Consider the following 22,747-nt stretch of genomic DNA (forward strand, 5'->3'; position numbering starts at 1 on the left):
CTAGATCCTACATTCATTTATAGCTTACACAACAGTGGCTGAATCCAGAATCTGCTTTCTGTTGAGAGAAAAGGAGCTTCCATGAGAGGGAGTGTTCCACTCTCAGAAGGTCCCTCTACCTAATCTTAGGGGGAATTCCCCCCTTCTCCCCCCCACACCACAGCAGTATCTCCCAACTCTGTGTAGCATTTTCAGGGGCCTGGAGGGGCTCTGGGAAAGAGGGAGTGTGGAAATCAGTGTAGTTGATTCAGCTTAAATCTGGATCCAACCCCAGCTTTATATGACCTAGTATCCTCCAGATTTTTTGAAATTCAGCTCCCATCATCCCCAGCCAGAATGGCCAGTGTTTAGGGATGCTCAGAATTATAGTCCAAAACATCTGGAGGGTACCAGCTTTAGGAATGCTGGTATACCTCGGGAAGTCTCGTATAATTTTGTGCCATGTTTGGGCCTAGACCTCCGTAGTAGGTGATATGAGGCAATCCCCAAATGTCTGTGTACGCTGGCAAATCTAACTGTCTAGTGCTTGCAGAACATGCTCCATTTTTTTTTTTACTTGTGATCCGTGCGGACATAATGCCAGGGACCATAAGGAAACTGAGCTAATGAGGTTCATTATGACTAATATCAGAATGTAAAGTATTAAACCAAATAATGATGACTTACCAGGAAGTAGAATGTTTGGGGTTTGGGTAACTGAGTGTTTTTACACGTGACCAGCAGTGTTGTAGCTGAATGTAAATTGTTAATGCTTCTGTTAGTCACCGTCCCAACCTACTCACGTAATAACAAGTTTCAGTTTTCTGCCAACTAGTTGTGATGTGAAGACTTCCTATTAACATAGCCAGCAAATAAGACAGGTTTGCCTAGAGCAGTGTGATTGCCTTTATAATATGGTGTATGACATGTGGAACTTGCTCTGCTGTTTTTTTTTTTTAGGTAGGTCTCATTTTATGTGACTCTGTTAGTATTGTTTCCTGTGATCCTGAGGTGGAGTACTTCCAGGATGTTGAAAGGTATAACCAGTAGTGCATTACAGTAATGCAAGTCAGAATGGATTAATTTAAATCACCATGAAAAATGACCAGTTTAAATCAAGATCCCCATATTGTAGTTTTTGAACAACCATGTGTACTACTTGGTTACTACCAATATTAAAATGTATTGAGCATACTTTAAAATTAAACCTTTTGATCATGCAGCCCACATGCCTGTTGCATAACATAATTATGCAACATTTTCAGGGATGCGGGTCAGAGAGATTGCAAAAAATGTCTTTTTGTTTGGCTCTGTACATATGTATGGATCTGATACATGATCACTTAATTGAAGACTAAATGCCTAGAACTTGGAAGTACTGGGCAGGGCAGTGTTTTCATTAGATCAAAAAATAAAAAATGGGGGTTGTTTATACAGGAATTTCTATCCTGCCAGTCTGCTTCTAAGCCAAAGGCAGCTAACAATCAAAATGAAATAAATCCAACTTGGGTTGTGATGGTAAGGTACGGGGGTGGGGTGGGGACTAAGACAGAAAGATAAAAGAAAAAGCAGTCCATAAAATCAAACATGAATAATTAATCAGGCAGGTGGAATGCCTGCTGGAGTAAAAAAAAAAACCTTAAAAAGGTGACAAAATGATAACAAAGAGCACACTGGATGGATTTCCCAAGGCAGGAAGTTCCACAGATAAGGCACTCCCATGCAAATAAGTGTACCTTGGAACCAGGATACACAAAACAGCTTCCCCCTGTTGATCTCAAAAGAGCAAGATCAAACGGGAGATGGTTGCTTAGTAAACTGGTCCTAAAGCATTTGGGGCTTTAAATGTAATGACCAGGACTTTAAATTAAGCCTTGAAATAGATTGGTAACTGGAGCAACAAAGGAGTCACTTGGTTCAGGGATCCAATCCTAGTCAGAACTTTAGCTGCTGTGTTTTGCACCAGTGGAAGTATGTGGACACATTTCAAAGGCAGGCCCACATAAGGCACATTAACAGTAATCCAGTCTTGAGGTAACTGAAGACATTTGTCACCATGGCCAGTTCTGCCTTCTCTAGGAACAAGTGGAATTGGCACACCAGCCTAAGTTGGGCAAAACCATTCCTGGTCATGGCTGCTGCCTGAACATCCAGTAGCAAGGCTAGGTGAAAGCATTCTCTCAAATGGCAAACCTAATTTCTTCAAAGGGAATTCAATTAAATAATTTTTCTCCACCCTTGTTGCTTTTCAGTCTTATGTTGTGCTTGTCCTCACAATAACATAGCATGTTGCTATGATTCGCATAGCATTAAGATGGGAAACTTAGGCTGCAAGTGACTTGCCCAGAGCTTCACACTGGCGTGGTTTGCATGATATGACAGGCCAACATTGGTTAATTTACTCGCGGCGGCTGTCGCGTCATGCTAAACGCCATTTTTTTCATGATGCCTGGCTTGCCATGAGTTGTCATGTCATGCAAACCCAGCAGCAGGGGTTGTTTGAGGATTAGACAACTCTCAAATAGCCCATGACTTGTTTTAGGGTTGTCTAGCCCTCAAACAACCTCTACCACCTGGGTTAGCGCGACACGACAACACATGGCAAGCCAGGCCTCTGTGGATGCCCAGCAAGATGCAACAGCCCTGCAGGTAAATTAACCCAAGGTGGGCTGTCATGTCGTGCAATCCAGCCCAGTGAGTTCATAGCAGAGGTGGAGCATGAACCTAGGTCTCTTAGATTCATTGGACCATACTGGCTCTGCTAGTTAGGTTTGGTCTAGATACTCCCTAAAAAGATTGTCTAGTCAGTAGTCAGGAATCATTTTGAATAGAATGTAATGGATAGTAGTTGCATAGCTTTCATTTCGATGTTGGCTGCTTAATTAACGATCTGGATTATGTTGTATATTTTTTAATAGCATGGTCTGCAGTTCAGTTGTTGAAGTCGTGTAGGCACATTTGCTTACAGTTTAAACTTGTGTTCACAATTTTGGCATGCCTTGGGGAAGCTGTATAGTATGGTGTAACAATGCCAAGTCTGCAGTAACTGCAGCCACACAAGTCCAGTGGTCAGTTGTATGTCTTCAAACTGACCTCCAAAGATATGCATATCTTTGCATAACTTTGGAGATATGTCAGATACCCACAGTCAGATACCCACAGACTGGGTATCTGTGTTCGTAAAACTGAACTGATACAATAATTTTAAGTGTGAATCTGTTCTTTAAATGTAAGGGTTATAGGTAACCGTATTATGAGATTGCAGATAAAGTTGATACTGGCTGACAGATTTCTTTAGAAAGCCATGAGACTTGATTCTTTGAAGACTTTGTAAACCTATGTGGAAAAAGTACACTTGAATGAACTACAGTACGTGGGTACATGGTTACGTATGATTGCTGCAATTCTTGCTATTGTTGCAGCTTCAAAAGGTTCTGACGGTTGCAGCAATTACACATAACCAGGTTACATATGTACTTTGGGCTCATGTGCTGTTTCCTCTATGTACACATAGATGAGCCTGAGGATGGCTCTGTGTAAGAAATTCGGCATTGCCACAGCACGTATGTACCTGACCTATGCAGCCAGGCAGTGGGGAAATCTTCCCATCCACTCCTAAGCAAATTGTTGTGAATTGTCTAGTTCATGGGAAATGACTGGTGTTAACAGATATTTGATTGGTTTTATCCTATTAGCCGAGCTCATTCAGAAACTATTCAATTATTATTGTCGTCATTATTATTATTATTAATTACATTTCTATACCAACCAATAGCCGGAGCTCTCTGGGCAGTTTACAAAGATTAAAAACACAATATAGAGAGATAAAAAAACCATTTACATAAAAAACACATGAACAGACAATATACACAAAAGAAACATATATCTAAAACAACTTCAAACAAACAATTTAAAAAACAAACAGCCATCACCAGAAGATGTTCCAGGATCCATTAAAACTTATCATATGCTGCCAAATGCCTGGCAGAAGAGAATGCCTGGCACCGAAAAGATAGCAATGTTGGTGCCAGGTGGGCCTTGTGGGGGAGATCATTCCATAATTTGGGGGGCACCACCGAAAAGGCACTCTCCCTTGTCGCCGTCTTCCAAGCTTCCCTTGGTGTAGGCAGCCGGACGAGGGCCTTAGATGTTGAGCGTAGTATATGGGTAAGTTCGTGTCGGGAGAGGCATTCCGTCAGGAGCATGATTGTGTCCCCAGCATCTGTTATCATCATCATCATCATCTTAACGTATGTAGCCCCAAGAGTGTGCTAGGCCCTCTAAAGAATATAGAAGAAGTGATATAATCCCTAGCGGACAGTTTTGTGCACTGAGAACAAGAGTAAACAACTAAGCAGAATGGTGCTTGAATTCTCCAAGGTGGCTTGTTTGGAGGTTGCTGTTGATATAGAATGCAGCCTTTGTCTCTGGAGGAATTATGGCCTCTGAAAATACCCCAGATAAGTTCTTCATGTTCTTATTTACTTTAAAGCATTTTCACTTTGCTTTCATCTGAAAAATGTTCCAGGAGGGGCTTACAAAGATAAGACAGTCCCTGCCCTAAGGTTTACAATCTCTCAAAATGGAAAAGCAAACTAAGGCATTAATTTTTAGTTGCAAAGTTTATATATCAGTCAGCTGGAATGGACGTAGTTCAAGGAGAGGAGGAGTCAAAAGTTGTTGGTCTCTTAGCTGAGCTGTTGGGAGTGGCTCTGGTTCCCATATTGCCCTCTGCTGCAGCCGGGTGGTATGGCTGCTGCCCGGTGACAGTTGATAGAAGGAACCTGATGGAGCTGGCTTTTCAATGGAGCTGCTGTAGTGACCTCCTTCTCTTCTCTCCCATTATTGTAGCCTCATTGAATGGCTGCTGCCAGACTTTATTGTTGATTCCATATGACTTTTCCATACAGTGCCCAGTAGTCTGCACTCCTGTGCTAGTTGTAACTTGCTCGGACAAGAATCTTTTCAATTTTCAAGACTCCTCTTATTATGGTCAAAGAACATGTTCTTTTTTTTTAGCTGGACCTTGGTATTAAAATAACTTGCGTTCTCCAGTTTAGCAGTACCAGTGTAAAATGCACTGTTCTAGCATATTCCATTGAGGTAGCTGTGGCAATCTGTTACAGGTTACAACACACACACCCGTAGCATAAACATTTTTGGACTAGAGTCGACTTCATCAGATGGATGAAATGTTATTGTCAGTTGGCAGAGATATAGAAGGAAAGAAAATGGTACCTCTTGCATTTCATAGCCTTTTGGCCTTAGAATTTAGTGTGTGACACTTCTGTGCAAAGCACAAATACACGTGAGGTAAGCACAGTGACCATTCACAACACCAATAATTGGCAACAATACAGTCTTTCTAGTTTTCCTGTGCTACTTCAACACCTGTAGTCGAAAAGAAAACTAGCTTTCTAAACAAGAGGATTTCTCTCCCACTAGAGGTGTTAAATAATAAAGGAAGATTGTATTTCATTTATGACATAGATTCTAGCTATACTTAATCAGATGACATGAGCTCTAGTCCGTGAAGGCTTATGCCACTATAAATCCATTGGGCTTTGAAAAGATTTTGTGTGTGTTAACCATTATAGCAGGCCATTTGATTGGTAGACTATAGTCTGTATTGGTGTTATATGTTGGTTTATTTGTTGATGTTTTCCTGACATATTATCCCATAGGATCAGGACAGTTTGCAGAATTTAAATTAGGGCTGTGCATGGACCCCCTGATCTGCTTTGGATGCCGCTGTGGATCCTCTAAAGTGACCCCTATCCACCTCAGATCAATTCGGCCCCACTCTGCTTTGACTCAGATCCAAATCCAAAGTGAGATTCGGATATCCAGATCACCCATTTTTGGCATTTTCCCATTGACTTGCATGGGAAAACAAACAGTCAGAACTTTTTTAGTTTTTATGGTACAGGCATGAACTTGGGGACCTCTCCACCCCCCTGGAGATGAGGCCACCTGCAAAATTTCAGACACTTTGGCCCACTGGCTTGTGTGCAAGGTGGAGATGAAACTTGATTTTTTCCACAAACTCCCAAAGAAAAAAGCTGTAACTTCTCCCTGTTTCCACACACGTGTGTTACACCTGGGCCCCTCCCAGCCCCCCTTGAGGGCATCCCACCTGCCAAAGTCCAGGCAGTTTGGCCCACTGGCTTGTGTGCTAGGCACAGGTTGAATTTGATATTCCCAGAAACTCAGACCAAACTCGGAAGGGAAAGTGTGTTGAAGCAGAGGTCACTATCCCTAATCTCTGCTGCAGGTTTCTTTGAAGTGCAAAACAACCCTCATTCAGAAGAATCACCTGCTCAGCCTCTCTATGGCTGAATACATATGTTACCTGGCAGGCAGGCTGGAAGAGGTTATTTTTTTATCTGCTTTTGGTGCTGGCTCCGTAAGTGCAGGACCAGGCTGCTGGTGCTGTAGTGCCCAAGCTGTTTCCCCCTGCTCAGAGGTGCCTTGCAGTGGCGGCACAGGGCAGTGCTGGGATCCGCTCCCAACTCACAGTGGCCCCACACAATGCTGCCCTGACGTTTCGGGGGAGGCGGCGGCTCAGGCTGCTTGCCTTGAGGCTGGGGGCGCACCATATGAGCGAGGGGGGGACAACGGAAGCGGGGTCAGGTACTGAAGTCTCTGCCTGCTGCTCCTCCAACACACCCTGGAGGATCTCTTCCTCTTTGCCTTCCACCATGCTGAGGACATCAGACACCTCTGACTTAACGTCCATTAGCGGTCTCCCCTCTTCACTACAGAAGGAGATGCTGTTCCGCCTTGGTCAAAAGTGCAACTACTGCACCTGCCCACACCAGCCTCCTTGAGCAGTGACCTCCAGGCACTGCAACTGGCCTCCATGGTGTGCTGCCCTACCCCACCGGGACACACTATCTGGACTAAGGAACAGACAGATGGCCTAACGGTGCTGCTAGTGACAGGAGAACCTTGCCCACCTCTGCCCCTGCCAACACCCTGAAGATGCCTCATATTGTGCTGGATTGCTTTGCCAATCAGTGGAGTGTTATTGGAATAAGAAGGTAATTAATATAAATACTATGCGTCTTGTGCTTTTTCAACACTGCCTTGAAATTTGGACATATAGTGTTGGTGGAACAACAACCTAGCAGGCACACACAGATGGACACGGACACACAAGAGCTAAAGAAAAGCAAAACTACCTAAGCAAATGATGGGTGTCTTTAATTTCTTGTTTTATATTTCATGTTCTTTTATGGAAGGCAGGGTAACTTCAAGAAATACAGGATGACAGCACAGGTGATAAGACCTGAATCAAACAATAATAAAAAAAACCCCCTTCTTTAATTTCTGTTTTGGGAGGATCAACAGAGAGAAGACACAGACAGTTCACTTCAGCATGGGGGTGGTGGATGACCAAACACTACACACATAGGCTGCTATGCCTTTTTTTAAAGAATTTAGAAAGAAAGAAAAAATTAAATGCTTGACTGTGACTTGGGGGTGGGGGGAGGACCATGCCCAGAAGTCAATGTTTGTGTTTAAAAAATGAAACAAGACTGGGTTTTTAAAAATCTAAAAGACAGAGTTGACTGAAAAAACCGACAAGGAAGTAGAATGGAGAAAGCAAAAGTGAGGGTCAACCTTAAACAACAAACTCGGCCTTTTCTGGAGTCCAAAATTAAGATAAACAAACAAACACAGGAATGGCGGGGGAGGGGAGAGCGTAGCAGCAACGAGCAAGGAAAAGCTATGTTAGTTTGAAAAAATATGGAAAGGAGAGACGAATCTAATCAAATGCATATAACAAATGAGTCAGAGGTAGAAAGAAATAGGAGAAGGCGGCTGGAAGAGGTGCTGCAAAAGACACTGTCCCAAAGGGGATGGACGATCAAGGAGCAAGGGAATGCTTCCAGTACAACCAAGCTGTTTCCTTTTAATTTAAATTTTGAGGAAAGCCTAATGGGAATCAAAATCAAATAAACTGAAGGAACAACTCCTAGGAATGCACGCGCGCACACAATCATCTACCCACACGAGCCCTCTCCCAAAGACACAGCTAGCGCAATAACAAAACGTAGCCTTTCGCCCAAGTATATATATACCCCCTTCCTCTACCACGATCTCTGACTGGAGACTGCTGGCATCGGTTGTGGATGAGAGTTCCTATTCGCCAAAGCACAGCTCCCTCCTCCTCCTGCACTTGCTTTCCCGCATCCACTCGCCTTCCCCCTCCCTCTCTTCCTCCCTCCTCCTCGTCATACCCCTCCATGTGAGCATTCAGAAGTTGATACATTTTGGAGACAGTCTGTCTGGACTGCTCAGGCATTAAGTAGAGCTCCAAATATAAGAGGCGGAGGAGGCGCTTGGGGGGGAGGGCGCTTCGGTACTGTTCTGACCCAATTCATATCATGAGGATTTTGCTCCAAATAAGCCTGCTTCGCCTCGTTATTTGGGCTTTGTAACGAGGTATTTCACAGCCCTAATTTAAATGGATATAAAGCAAATATAAAATATATAAAAACCTATGAAATACTAGCATGAACACATATGAATATAGAATATTGCATCCCTGCGAGAAAATAATTAGGCAGTCCCCAGAGGAAGGCAGTATCAAGCTTTGGAGTGGTAATTGTGAATGCCTATACATATGCCCCCGTCATTTGTATTTGAGAGAAGGCAATAGCTCTTAATCTGAGTCCGAAACAGAAATCCTCGAAATGTATTTTTTGTGTTCGTATGTGTAGATGTGGTGCCAAAAATTAGTGCAACACGTGAAAGTACACATAATATAGCTTAAGAACACAAAAGATATTCAGTTTTAACAGCAGCTTCAAATTCACTCATTTAATTAATAGCAAATCTCTGATGAAATAAAAATGTATTTAATTACCCTAAGCAGCCGTATTTGAATTTTAAGGGGTGTGGGTAGGTAGACAAGCCTTTTGTGACGGCCTGCTTAGATATTCCTTTTAGAGTAACTAAGGCTGCAATCCTATACATACTTACCTGGGAGTAAGTCCTATTGAACCAATTGGGACCTATGTCAGAGTAGACATGCATAGGATTGTGCTGTAAGGGCAGTGTGTGTGTGTGTGTGTGTGAGAGAGAGAGAGAGAGAGAGAGAGAGAGAGATGTTTTCACATAAAGTTTGGGTGAGTCAGGAGTGGTCTTATGGGTTTCATTAAGTGCCTCTCGTACCTTTTCTCCCATGATTTGAGCACTGTTAGTAGGAAGGAAATTCTAGAGACCCTGTGCAACAACAGAAAAGGGCTACTTATGGGCAGCCAGTGAACATGCCAGAATAAATGGAATAGACATGAGAACACTCTGATTTGAGAGTTCACAGGGGAGGGTGTGTTCCTGCCTAAGTTGTTTTAGAGCTAATGGGAATCTAATGGGGAATGATCAAGGTGAGAGAATTTTGGTGGTAGGGGGAAGGATGTCAGACTTTCTGTACAACTCCTTTGTGTAAAATGAGATGATTCCTCATGGAGACTTGTACACTTTGATGAAAGAAGGGAGTTTCTGGAGGAACTGGGAATTATTGTCTTCCCTTAGCTAGATGTAAGGAGCTTAGGAGGTCTTTACAAAATATGAATATTATGCACTAAAGTACATTTTCTAATAATTATCCCGTCTTTAGGAAAGTAGAGGTTAGCTAGAGGTGTTGATGACAGGCATGATGAGAACTATAATAACCTGCTAGAGGATGGCTATGAGCACCATAAGGAAATGTGGAGGTTGTCCACTGTTTGTACTAGGTTTATACAACCACCATTTTTGATGCAGCTGCTGCTTTTTACAGTGCTCATCTTGTTGCAACTCTTATGGGCTAAGAGTTTCAGCACAGACACCTTTAAAAGAGGTCTAGCAGCCATTGATACAGTTATAGGTACATCAGGAAGCATAGAGCCATATGGCAAAAGTCAAGGAGTGAATAAGGGTGCTACATGTCAGGGGACAGCTTAAAATCAGTTTCAGATCGGCAACACATGGGGGTTTGAAGATGCCCCCTCAGCAACTTGTACAGATTTCAATGGGACATAGCATTGGTGTGGAGGATCTAAATTAGCACATGGAATTGTGTCTAGAAGGAATACAAACTCTGTAAGGCACTTTTTTTAGAGTACTCACACCAAACTGCTCTATTTACCACCTGCAACTTCCAGTCAGTCATCAAGATCAGCCCTCTGCAGATTATGTTGTTGTTGTTGTTGTTGTTGTTATTATTATTAAATTTATTAATCGCCCATCTGGCTGGTCACCCAGCCACTCTGGGCGATGTACAACATACAATAAAACAGTTTAAAACAATAAAATTCTACAATAAAAACATTTTCTAAAATACCCTAACCCACCCCAAATGCCTGCCTGAATAACCACGTTTTTAATGCACGACGGAAGCACATGTAAAATGCACATGTAAAATGTAAAATACTGTATGTTATCTGTATGTAAGCTATCAAGGTTACAAATGAGTTTAGAACGAAATTGAGGATTTAAAAAATCTTTTTCACTAGGTGGGGTTAGCAAAGAGTATTCTGTTTGTGTCTCCAAGAGCTCATGTTGCCTTGACAAGATTCAGGATTACCCCAGATGTACGGCAGAGTGACCCAAGGAGGCTGAATTCTACTGAGATGTGTCAGTGTTCTGCTGGGATTTTTGACAGTTGTTTAAACTGCTTTATTGTGGTAGTTACATTTTTCCCTGTTGTTGCAATAAAACATCTAAGCCAGAGGTGGGCAGCCTGCGGGCTGCATGTGGCCCATGACCATTCTCCATGCAAAGCCCTGGGGAGCCCTACCTTCTTCTCACAACCTCAGGGCCAAAAAAGCTTGCCCACCCCTGAACTAAACTAATAACTGCACTGAAATATAGTTGGGAAAGATCATAACATTGCTCCTAAACATGATACCACGCTACAAAATGGGGAGAAGAACATGAATTCTTCCTAGCAGATTTGGACACCTGGTAATTTGTCCATTATTTGTGTCCTAGTGGTGGATCTTAGTATTTTATCTAGAGATGTAATCCCTCTAGGACTGATGAAGCTGTGGGGAAAAAAACATTTTCCCCTGTGTTTGTGGGGGGAGAAGACTGAAATTTGGGGGAAAATAGGCTATATACTGTTTACGGATCTCCCTTTGTTACTTTAGGAACATACAATGTATTATGTATAACTTGGTTTGCTCGTTAAGTTATTGTTAAAATTAAAGTATTTCAAAGTCAAGTCAGTAAATTTGTTATTACTGTCTGAATAAAGTAAACTTTAAACTTTAAAATGTTATGTTTACTTTATTTCATTTCTATACTGCCTAATAGCTGAAGCTCTCTGTCCAAACATGATAATTTTATGAGTAAACCAAGTTATACATAGTACATTTTAGGTTACTATTTTATGTCTCACCAGAGGCAAGTTCAGCAAGAAGTCCATAAAATATCTGAATCATCCTTGATGCCTCAAGAAATACGAAGAGCTGGAGGCAGAGGAAGACTGGTGTACTGCATCAGTCTGTATACCAGGCTTCCCATTTGTGAGGATTTGGTTTGGGTGGAGTTTAGGGAAATCTTGTCTAAAAGAAAAACTATTGAGAGCAACAAGTACATTGAATAAATCGATGGACTGGCTTCAAAGGGAATCTGCTAGTTGGAAACATAAGTTTGCCTATATGATTGATATGAGTAGCACCATAAATGTTTCCTGGGCTGAGAAGGGAAGAGGCCACATATTAAGATTTTATCTCTGATTGTGGTTCATCCTTCCCATATCTCAAGCAACAGTTGGATGCTGATCTATAAATCTTCAGTCTTTGTGGTTAGATTCAATTGAAATAGTACGAAGCATTTATAATTATAATGACATATAAATATTTGATATGTTATTCCAAAACCATTTCTGAAGATACTTGCAACTGGTTATCTCAAAATCCTTTCCCACTTATTCTGAAATTGTCTCACTCTTATTTCCAGATTGAGCAACAATCCATAAACCGAACCCCTTAACTGTCATTTTGTGTCAATACAATTCTTAATAGTATTTTCCTTCAAAAGCATCCATATTTGAAATAGAGTACATTACATGCCTTATTTGAAAAAAGAAACCTCTTAAAATAATTGTATCCATTTTCTAGACACTTCTGTCATATCAGATAACACTCTGATAATTCAGACTATCTTTCAGTGTTTCAAGATTTCTGTGGCCAATTATAGTTGTTTCCCAGCATCTCTAAATCAGCACTGAGACTTTGATTTTATATCTGATATATTTTATGTCAGATTCTAACTGAATGTAGTTCAAGATTATTCTCAAAATTTAGGGTTCTGTTTGTAGGACTGCTTCTACAAGCATTCAGTAAAAATGCTGACACAGGAAGGGTTTGAAATATTCCTGCAGTAAAATTTCAGCTGAAACTAGGTTTTTGAAGGGACTCACTACAACTTCCATCACCATATAACCATGATTTGTGAATTGGTGCTGGCTTGGGAGCTGAATACCTATTAAGTATTTTGCAAGACTGAATTCCCTGTTGATCTTATGTGGGGTTGCAGGGCTCATTTTGTAATATGAAAAAGTGGTTGAAATTTTCCTCCTCCTAGGAAGTATGTTTGTGAACATTACTTGAGAGAGAGTAAAGGGGGGAAAGTAAGTGTGTGTGTGTGTGTGTGTGTGTGTAGGGAGGGAGGGATGACTCCCGCTCAAATGCAGAGTGGACTGATGGACTGGAATGTGATTCACTTTTGCAACACACTTTTGCAAAAAAGGGTGGAGCTCTGAAGAGAAAACAAAGAAACTTGAATCATCAAAGTGAGCTCTGTGTTGGTCCCCTGAGCTGCTGTGGCAGAAAATAAATTTTTAAAAGGAAGCCAATCTAAGATGTAGCACTGCTTTGGTAGTATGTACTGGTACTGCTATGCTGACAAGTGCAGCTGTCTTCTGATAGACCATATTTTAAAACTCTGGATAGAGAGAAAGCATTCTAAAGGCCTTTTGGACATACTAGAACAGCCATTGGACTGAAAGGGAATGATAGCTGTGGGTGTGTGCACATATATACTAATAAATTCTGCAAGCATAGATACTTCTTGGCTTTCAGTGAACATGCCCACTTCTACAATCAGAAGATAGTTAATGTATGAGAATAGAGAACTCCCTGACTCTCTTGACCTGTTCTTACTGAAGGATTGGCTGCCAAGATGGATTGATTTGAATCAGATTTCCTGTTTTGTAAATTATGGATTTGCTGAACAAATGTTCCTAATTAGTTATAAAGAGTAAATATATTGGTTTACAACTAAATAAAGGCTTTTGTACTACCTAGAAGCATAATCAAAAGCCTACCAGTCTCTTGTTCTCTTCGTGGCAGTGGTGGCAGGTGATTCAGGATGGCATGGGTGATGCCTGGGAAATGCATACAATAAGGCTGATGGTTGCATGTGAGTATCTCACCTCTGCATTAGAAAGTCAGGTGTGCTGTATTGTGATCTAAGTGCCCAAAATACGAAGCTGGTAATTATCGCGCAAAAGCAGTGTTTGTCCATAAGATGAAATACCATAACTTGCCACGACATTAAATATGATGCATGGCCACTGTATCATATTTATAAGGCTCAAAAGTCAAATATTTTTTCCCAGTGCCTTTTTCATCTTACGTAAAAACACATGAAATAAAAGCAAGCAGTGCAGATTTTAACATGTGTGTATTAAATTCACATTTTATTTTAAAGACTGCCTATATTTTTAAAGGAGCACCTATATACTGAATGTAAATAAAAACGATTGGTTTTATTTACTCTATTGGCTGCTGTTATAAGGCAGAGTTCCTGTCCTGAATTTCAAGGGAGAAAAGTAAACATCCAGTCTTTTAAGTTTTTTGTAGTAATTGGAATGGATTAGACTTCAGGTTTCTGTGTACTGTGGAAACTTTGATACCCTTGTCAGTGAGAGGATGAAGCCCCAAGTATCTTTATAAGTAAAGAATCCAAACTTCATAGCTATTGAGTCTCAGTTCTTCCAGTGTGAAATAGTTTTCCAGTCTCTATGGTAGGACAACTACAGCACCAGTTCCTGAAGTCTTGCATATATTTTAACACTTTGTAGAGCACTTATCCTAGTTCCTATGTTCTTATTCTCTGCATGGGAGTTATTAGTGGCTAATTATCAGGCCATCATGGTTCATTATGATTCTTTTTTTATGGTATAATCTCTTCTCCACAGTTAATTGTGTTCTTGGGAGCAAAAGGTCAGACTTTTTTGACTACTAGAAAGAGGGAGGTCAAGATGAGAGAATAACACATGCCCTAAGAGCTTAAGATATTTCAAATGCAGCCGCTTGACCTTGCAGAGTCACTTATGGTTAAGGATGACATGATTACTTACAGAGCTTCTGCTGAAGTTCCTTACTCTTCAGATGTTCTGTTTATAGGCATGATTAACAACTTGGGTGTGATTGAAGGGTATAGCTTATTTGATGGAACTGAGGGTGTGGGTGGGAGACAACATTAATACAGATACAGTAGCCACCTTTTATCTCATCTTGGTATTTTAAGAATCAGTCCAGACTGTGTTACATTCTAGTCTTCTGAGGTGTCTAAATTCTTCAGGATCCCCTTGGTTGCTATCTTTCATCTGTATACTTTTGGGAACACACATAATAAGGAATGTACAACCTGCTTTCCAAGTTCTGTATTACCACTAGGGATGTTCGAATCTGCCAGTATCCAGTCTGGGGAATGTCTGTCATGGGGAAATCTAGCTGCCTTGGTGCTCGACAGATTTCCCCAGAGCTCCCATCATGGCTTGCGGATTTCAGCGTAGGTTTTTTCTCAGTAAAAATGGCAAGATGCGCAAATTGCAGGTGCAATTTGCGTATCATGGGCAAATTATGGCCGTAATTAGCATATTAGTGCAATTTACAGCTGTAAAGTTATGTGTAAATTGCAGGCGCAGTTTACCATTCTTGGGTGGGGGGAGATGATTGGAGGACTCCTTATGGTATACATCCAAGCTGTGGTCCTAATTGTTTCCTCCTGTCTCACAGCACCTGTCACACTGTCTGGCGGTGGGCACCATAAAGTTTATTTTATTTATATTAAATGTATTGCCTGCGCTTATTTTTGTCAATCCGGTTGCAATAAAAAAGGAAAAAGCAAAGTAAAACCATTAAAATACAAAGTTAGCAGCAGATGTCTTTAGAAAAGTAGCTCACTTAACCAGAGTCATAGGATAGGCATAAGAACACTTGCCTTGTAAACAGGAGGTGAGATGAAGCCAAGCAGAATTTGGGGGGAAAGGAAATTGTGCTTGCTTTGTGTAGATACAGCATGAAATGCTATAAAAGTAAGGGAAAGCCTGAAATTGAAAATACACTCTCAGATGAGTGAGAACAGTATGTAGGCCAAAAAGTTGTTAAAGCATTAATGGTCTGGATTGTGTGGATCCATAGTTATTTGGAGACTTGGGGAAAAGAAAGAAATTATATTAAAGATCCCAACGTTTTGTTCTTTTAAAAAGATCTTCACTCTGTCTTTTTTTAATCTTCACTCTGTTTTTAAATGTTAGCTTTGTGAAAGCCAGGCAAATAAAAAAGTCTTTAAAACATTAGCTCCTTCAAGCTAGTAGTGCACTTCTCAAGCGGCTTCTTGAGGATGTTTCAGTTGGAGTTTCTTCATAATTCTAAGCATGAGGTGTGTTCATCATGGGTGTAATAGAACTTGCAGCCATAACCATGTAAAAGGAGTGAAAGTGTGAAAGGAGGCAAGCACTTGTGGACTCCGATACTTGTTGGCTCATGCTTGTGCAACTGCAGTTGTGCAGTGTAATTCCCTGGCAAATACTATTTTCAAGCTTGACATATTGACTGCAGCAAATACAATTGCCATGTAAAGTATCCATTGATTGCATTATGTGGAGTGAAATAACCTGTTTATTTTGTGTTTTTAGGTTTGGGCTGAGCAACAAATTTGAAGCAGAGTTTCCTTCATCGTTAACAGGAAAAGTAAGTATCTGTGGGGAAAAATTAGCTAGAAGAACTAACAGAGATTAGAATTCAGTCAGCTTCATGTTGTTTTTAGGGTGGGGTGGGAGAAGGATTCGTTAACTCAAATCAAGCATTAGAAGTATACTTATCACAGTGCTTCATGGCTCTTTCTTGCAGGTTGCGCCCGAGGAGTTTAAAGCGAGCATCAGCAGAGTGAATAGCTGCCTTAAGAAGAACCTTCCGGTTAATGTCCGATGGCTACTCTGTGGCTGCCTTTGCTGCTGCTGTACTTTAGGTTGTAGTATGTGGCCAGTTATTTGCCTCAGTAAAAGAGTAAGTTAGACTGCATTTACTGTCCTGTGGGTTGTCATATAATCTCTATTTCAAGTTCACTACTGTTTTTTTCTGTGCCTTATTCTGTTTTGCAAATAAATCTTCTGAAAAGCTTTTGGGCATACTTAATATGGCTTTGTGGTTACTACTTATTGTGGCTGGATTCCAAGCTGCAACAAAAAAAAATCTGCACCTTCAAATCCCCCTCCCCTAAACAACACCTCAAATGTGCTTCAAAGTGATTTTAATGCACAATATCTGATGTGTGTTGAATCCTACCTGTTCTTCCTTGAGGAACTACAAAAATGTACAAGACCATTTTTCAACAGTGTGAAATCCAATTAATCATATTACTTGCTAGTGTTAAATGAGTTCATGCTTTGGCAAATATACTACGTAAAATTCCAACACATAATGTCATATTTTAAATACTAAAATTTCTCATATCATGTATACTTAGTGTGAGTCTGCTTTCTGATATACTATCCTCCAATATCTTATAACATTCAGTTATAATTCAGTTTTAAACATTCGAAGTGTCTTTTAGCATTGTTGATTCACTGTTGGTGACAAGTTCATTGGGAGGAGTACATTGGTTTACCTGTTGAGAGCTTTTAGAAAACTAGCATGAATAGCTGCAAAAAATGCAATTCTTGAAGTGATATAAACATTTAATAAAGTCTCTGTTGGTGCTTCTTCATGTAACTCGTAGCACTAGTGATGGGTGAACTGACCCCATCATTATTTATGATTTGTTCCCCAAGATACGAATACAGCATTTCAAGTTCAGATGAAAGTTCTGTTATGAAATTTCAAAGTAATAACAAATTTAGACCTAGAATAATATCAGGTAGTCTAAAGGCTTTTTAGTAATTTCTTCTCTGTTTTTAAGAGATTTCTTAAAAAGTAAAAGCTCCCCAGGAGACTAGAAAGTATGGCCTAGAAAATATGGCCTATTGGGATAACCATCTTTATTTTCTTTCCCTCTAGCTCCTGGAAACAATGTTATATGATCATGTACCACCCAGTGACAATTCCAGTCCTGTTTAGAAAGTGCAGATCAAGAGCTGTATGTCCTTGTCTCTTAGAGAATCTTTTACCTTTCAGTATTTATTTTTCAAAAGAAATATTTTTTTAAAAGCTCTCAAACCACCTCTCAAATCAAGCTTACTAAGACTGCACCCCTCCCAAACCATGCAGACCACACAAAGCAGACACAGAAAACAGAAATTAACTCTGAATTAGGAAAAAAAATTGAAGTCAGGGCTCATCATGCATTAGAGAACATGCCAGACTTCATATAGAAATCAATTAATTTTGAGTTTGGGAATCTTCACTAGTTAACACTGAAAGGATCGTCTTGTAATTTCCACCTTGGTTAATTGTTATTTATTTAACTAAGTTGCTTGGGCACACACCTTACTATCACACACTTGGAAAATCCTATACAAGGTAGATAGCCATCACACATCAGACTTGTACCTTCTGTTAAATTCTGGCCCCTCCACATTAACTTTGTCCCCCACATTTTTCCATATACTCAAAACATATGAAGGCTTTACATAGCATTTTCTAGTATGTAAATCTTAGCAGCGAGTTAACTGCCTGCAATAACAAAATAAGGTTGGCATTCTTCCCAGCAGCCATGTTCTCTGTAAAATATTTTTTGCTCATTTTAAATGTTTTCTTACAAGTCCTGCTTAAAGAGCAATGCATGATAGACTCAAGTTTTTCAGGCCTGTATAGATCACTCCTTCATATCCCATTGTAGTTACACAACGTCCCTAACCAAACAATAGATGCTCCATCACATCACATAAAGAAGTGTTCAGTTTGGCTGACATACAAGAATGGAATTCCTTTCCCTAAAGACTTTCAAAGCATTGGAATGGAGGCTTTTTCATGCTATGTGTTTTCCTACATGGAAGTACTTCTAATGTAGGTAACCGGGCCACTTATAGTCACATGTGATGAATACACAAACCTGTATTTGACTACATGTATATATGTGGGAAAATGTGGGCTGCAGCTTCCCAGCTCATGTATTTGCAATAGAATACATAATGGCATGGTGTGGCCCTGAGTATCTTTTGCTGATCTGTGTTAGCTTTTGATGGCAGTTTGCACAAATATTGTGAATGTTCTATATAGAAAGCTAAGCCTTCTGGGCAGGAGGCTGTTGCTTTCATCCTGTCCTAACCTACTTGAAGTAATATGTGTGTATATATGTGATATTGACTGGGTTCTCACAACACAATAACCCACACTCAGTGGTTGAATATAGGTTGAGTGTGGGTTGTCATAGAACCGTGGGTTGTTCTTGAATCGTGGGTTATTGTATCATCTGAATCCAGCTGCACTAACAAAACATGGTTTGTTAACCATGAACAACAAACCATGGGTTCTCGGGGCAGCTTGTTTGGAAAAAAATAAGCCACCCTGTGGAAATCGCACTGGGTTCAGACAACACGATAACCCACGGTTCAACAACAACCCACTGTTCAATGACAACTCACACTCAACCCATACTCAACCACTGAGTGTGTGTTATTGTGTTGTGTGAACCCAGTCATTAAGTAGTTGCAGCAGCTGAAGTAGTTAAATTAGTGCCCATATTGAGCCTTAGAATAGGTTGCACTAAATCTGAAAACCATTGTCTGGAATTTTTTTGGCAAGCAGGAAGAAGCTTTTCATAAGATGTCTTTGACTGCTGAATGAAAACACTTACATTTATTTAAAAATTATCTTCAATTAGTATTTTTAATTTAAATTGTTTAATATAGATCCTAAATTTTTAACTTGAATTTTTCATTCTGTTTCATTATTTTTTACACAACAGAATGTAGTTCAGAGGAAAAGACTGCAGTCCTATGCACACTTTTTTGGGAGTTAGTTCCATCAAACTCAGCGAGGTTACTTCTTGGGAAACATGGATAGGATAAAACTGCACGTGTGTTGTATTTCTCTGTAGTTGCTTTATTTACTCATATCCTGCCTCTCCATTTGTTTAAGATGGTTCACATAAATATTCAGGTTTAGTTTCCTAATACAGGGGTTTTTTTTAAGATTCAAATTTATTTTTGGTTAAATATTAGTTTGAATGAAGAAATAACCAGTGTAGTTAGTTTCTAAATCTTCCTAATAAGCAGTCTTCCACTTAACTTGTGCTTTGTTGTCAGCAAATGTGCTTTCTAGGTTTTCTGTATGCCATTGATGAAGAATCTACAGGGTTGTCATCTGAGTGTTACACTCAAATCAAGAGTTCCTTTGGGGTTTTGAATGTCCTCACCTGCTCCTCACTGTAAATCATTGAGCTGTCAAGTGCAGTGATTAATTAAGCTGCACGTGCAAGTCTGTTTTTTCTTCACCTGTCAAGTAGGGAAAAGGAAGCTTGGTATAAAGAATTGTGTGATGCTCTTCAATTCACCTTTTCTTCCCCAGGCTGAGAGGTACTTGCTAATGTTTCATTTAAACTTTCATTCACCTTTTGTATAGCTGATGGGGTTGAGTACTGGTTCAGAGATTTTTAAATGTTGCATGCATGCCATACGTACAAGTAATGATTTTCAAGAATTAGGTGTTCTTATAGACTTGAGGTGTACATCAGTGTTACCTAGTCTGAACCTTTGGAGTTAGGGTGGGTTAAATCAAATAAGAGTAAAGGCATAGTTTATCTTCTACACATGCGCTGTCTGCTTAATACTAAATCACTACATTTTTTAAAAAAGCTGGCTAATATGTTTCCTTAGAAATCAGTGTCCTGTCCAACTTCGTACTTAAGAAATCCCCCTGATAAGAGTAACAATAAATATATGTTAAATTTGTTTCAAAAGTATAGAAGGCCCCTTTCAGAATGTTGTATTAAGTCTTCTGTATTCAGTTTCCTATTTAGAGTGTAAAGTGTTTTAATTGTACTAGTATTTGGGAAGTTGGTTTCTTTTCTGTCTTTTCTCCTTCCCCTCCATGCCTGCAATGAAAGTTAAATTGTACAGCGGTCTTTATTATTTAAAAGGTTCTGGTAAGGAAGATTACAAGGTAGCTTCACATTTTTGAATCGGTTTTGCCATTGGTTTAGCAGCGGGTGGGCAGGCAGATGCCTGCTCGGAGTAGAACCTATTGCCATTTTTCACCATTGATAGAGTAGCCTTTCAGAGTCAATGAGCTCTGTCAATGTGAGCTTGTCAAGGCTACAACTTCATAGACCTGAGAGGCGGTTTGAGAGGTCAGCCCTTTTCAGGTTTGCTGTGATGCAAATGAGCTTTAATGCTTAAACAACTATTGGAATTTTTATGTCTGCTCCTTGTTCTTTTTTCTTCACAAAGTCATTGACGAGACATTCAGTGCTTTTTAAATTGGAAGTTGCATTGTGCTAAAGACCTAGTACAGATTTACGGAGGGCTGAAAGCAGTTAGATCATGTTCTTTTCATGGTGCGATTAGAATCAAATCGATTTCCCTACAGCCTTCAGCATTCAGATGGCAATTTTAACAAAGCTCGGGGGGCTAGACAAGGGACAAAACGACTGAACTGAATGTTAATTACACTCTGCAGCCTTATTTTCTTTTGATTTGGAGCTGACTGGCAACTAAATTAACAAAAGTGTGACCATAACTGCTGCCCTATTTTCATTTAAAAGGAGAGCAGACTCTAAAAGGCTATCTTTACAAAGAAACAAGTGAGGTCTGCCGATCATTGTTAGGGGGCAGGCACTGTCTTTAATAAAATAAAAAGTATTAGCTAGAAGAAACAGAACTTTAAAAATACAATGTAATAATTTAGTTGCGGCTATTAAAAGGTGCCTCGAGGTTTTGGGAATCCCTTCCATTTTAGCAATAATAATGAAAAGGTAAAAACATATAATTATTCATGAATAACAGAGTTGATTCTTTCTTGTAGCCACAGCTCAGGTTTATGCTCTTACAATGGTTGCAAATGAGAAGAATTGACTATCTCTAGATAAATACACCTTTTTGCCTTTGGAATATATTCAGTAGATTTGTGGATGAGTTTAAATACTTAAAAAAAAATAAAACATGCTTGCTGTACCAGTGTGAAGTTTGTAGCATCTCTTGTTTAGCAGTAGTTGAAGTGCAAGATGCTTCCCGTCCCCCTCCCCCCCCCCCGCTTTCTCTTTGCCTTGTAAGGAAGTTGCAGCTGTACAAAGTTGAATTTGCTACAAGGCTCAGTGATCCATGCTTTTGCACCTGCAACACTGGTCTCATCTCAACACCTGGTGTCGTGATTTATCCTCTCTTTTCATAAGGACTAGTAAATCCCATTTTACTGCTGAGCGATTGATGATATGGCAGTCAAGTGACCATAAACAACAGTATGCATTTCTAGCATGTTAATACAACTAAATTGGCATACTAACTGCATCTTTAGAATGGCAGGCTTAGTACAAGAGGCTTTAAATATTTTCATTAAAACTGGAAAACGTATATTCAACAGAATATAACTGTTATAAATGTAATTAGTGACATATGGATTTCAAAATATTCTAGAACATTTCTGCATGAAATGTTAAATGTGAAACCATAGATTTAGAGCTCCAGTCTGGGAATTCAGTCAATGGCACTGTATTTTGTATGTATCACAGTTGTAATAAGGTCTATGAATTGCATGTGGAAACTATTCCATGCTTGATCTGCAACCTATTTGTTTCAAGTTACTTGAATTTGAGGTGGCTTAGCCCCACTGGCTTCAGTGGATCTAAATTGGCTTGTTCGGCAGTGTTAATAAATAAAACTGTTGTGAAAAGTACTTGAGAAATGGTATTGATGTACATCTTTGTAAATAGGTAGATGTATTTATTATATATATATTTGCCAACCATTTAAATATTTGTTAATGGTTTTGTGTGTCAATAATACCCCCTTTTCTTTAAAAAGAAAGTACTTCTTTATCTTAGATACAGTTAATACAGAAAACTCATAGTTCAGAAGACCACCCTGCACTCAGTCACTGTCCTTTACCTCTTCTCCCCCAACCTTTTCCACACAAAGGCAGCTGCAAAACAAACTTTTTTCTAAAACTACTCAAGAGTAAAATTCTTTCTCATTTGTCTTCCAGACACGAAGATCGATTGAGAAGTTATTAGAATGGGAAAACAATAGGTTATACCACAAGGTGAGTGCCGCAGGGAGCAGCTTCATACTGCTGGGGCCTGAATTGCACAGTATGGAAACAGATGCTTTTGTTGAACGCGAAATATGAAAGGTGGACAAATGGGCTAGTCTCTGTGCCGGCAATAAAATACAGCTCATTTTTCTTTCCCCCTTTTCTCCCTGTTGTCTAGCTGTGCTTGCATTGGAGGCTAAGCAAAAGGAAATGTGAATCGAATAACATGATGGAATATGTAAGTTAAAGGGCTGTTTTGTGCGTTTCTCTATTAAATGATCATTAATTTTGCTTCTGATCTTATTCTTTCCATGATTATTAATCAGCAAAGGTGTCAAGAGCTTAATCGCCTG

At 39.8% G+C, this 22,747-nt stretch overlaps 1 protein-coding gene across 2 annotated transcripts in view; it reads left to right on the forward strand.

The window, feature by feature from the left end:
- Window positions 1-22,747, forward strand: part of CHIC2 (cysteine rich hydrophobic domain 2) — a 32,745-nt gene that overhangs the window by 4,223 nt on the left and 5,775 nt on the right. The window contains exons 1-5 of one of the 2 annotated variants that reach the window (XM_084856752.1): window positions 6,744-7,022; window positions 15,905-15,959; window positions 16,119-16,274; window positions 22,347-22,403; window positions 22,573-22,632. In XM_084856752.1, the coding sequence (XP_084712878.1) occupies window positions 6,964-7,022; window positions 15,905-15,959; window positions 16,119-16,274; window positions 22,347-22,403; window positions 22,573-22,632 (387 nt within the window). In that variant the 5' untranslated portion in view covers window positions 6,744-6,963. Of the gene's footprint in view, window positions 1-6,743; window positions 7,023-15,904; window positions 15,960-16,118; window positions 16,275-22,346; window positions 22,404-22,572; window positions 22,633-22,747 lie in introns of those variants that run through there. The other variant, XM_084856751.1, reaches the window with a different exon arrangement.

The sequence above is a fragment of the Heloderma suspectum genome, chromosome 5, assembly GCF_057233095.1.
Source record: "Heloderma suspectum isolate Gila_16-S chromosome 5, 16-S_ref, whole genome shotgun sequence".
Taxonomy (NCBI): Eukaryota; Metazoa; Chordata; class Lepidosauria; order Squamata; family Helodermatidae; genus Heloderma; species Heloderma suspectum.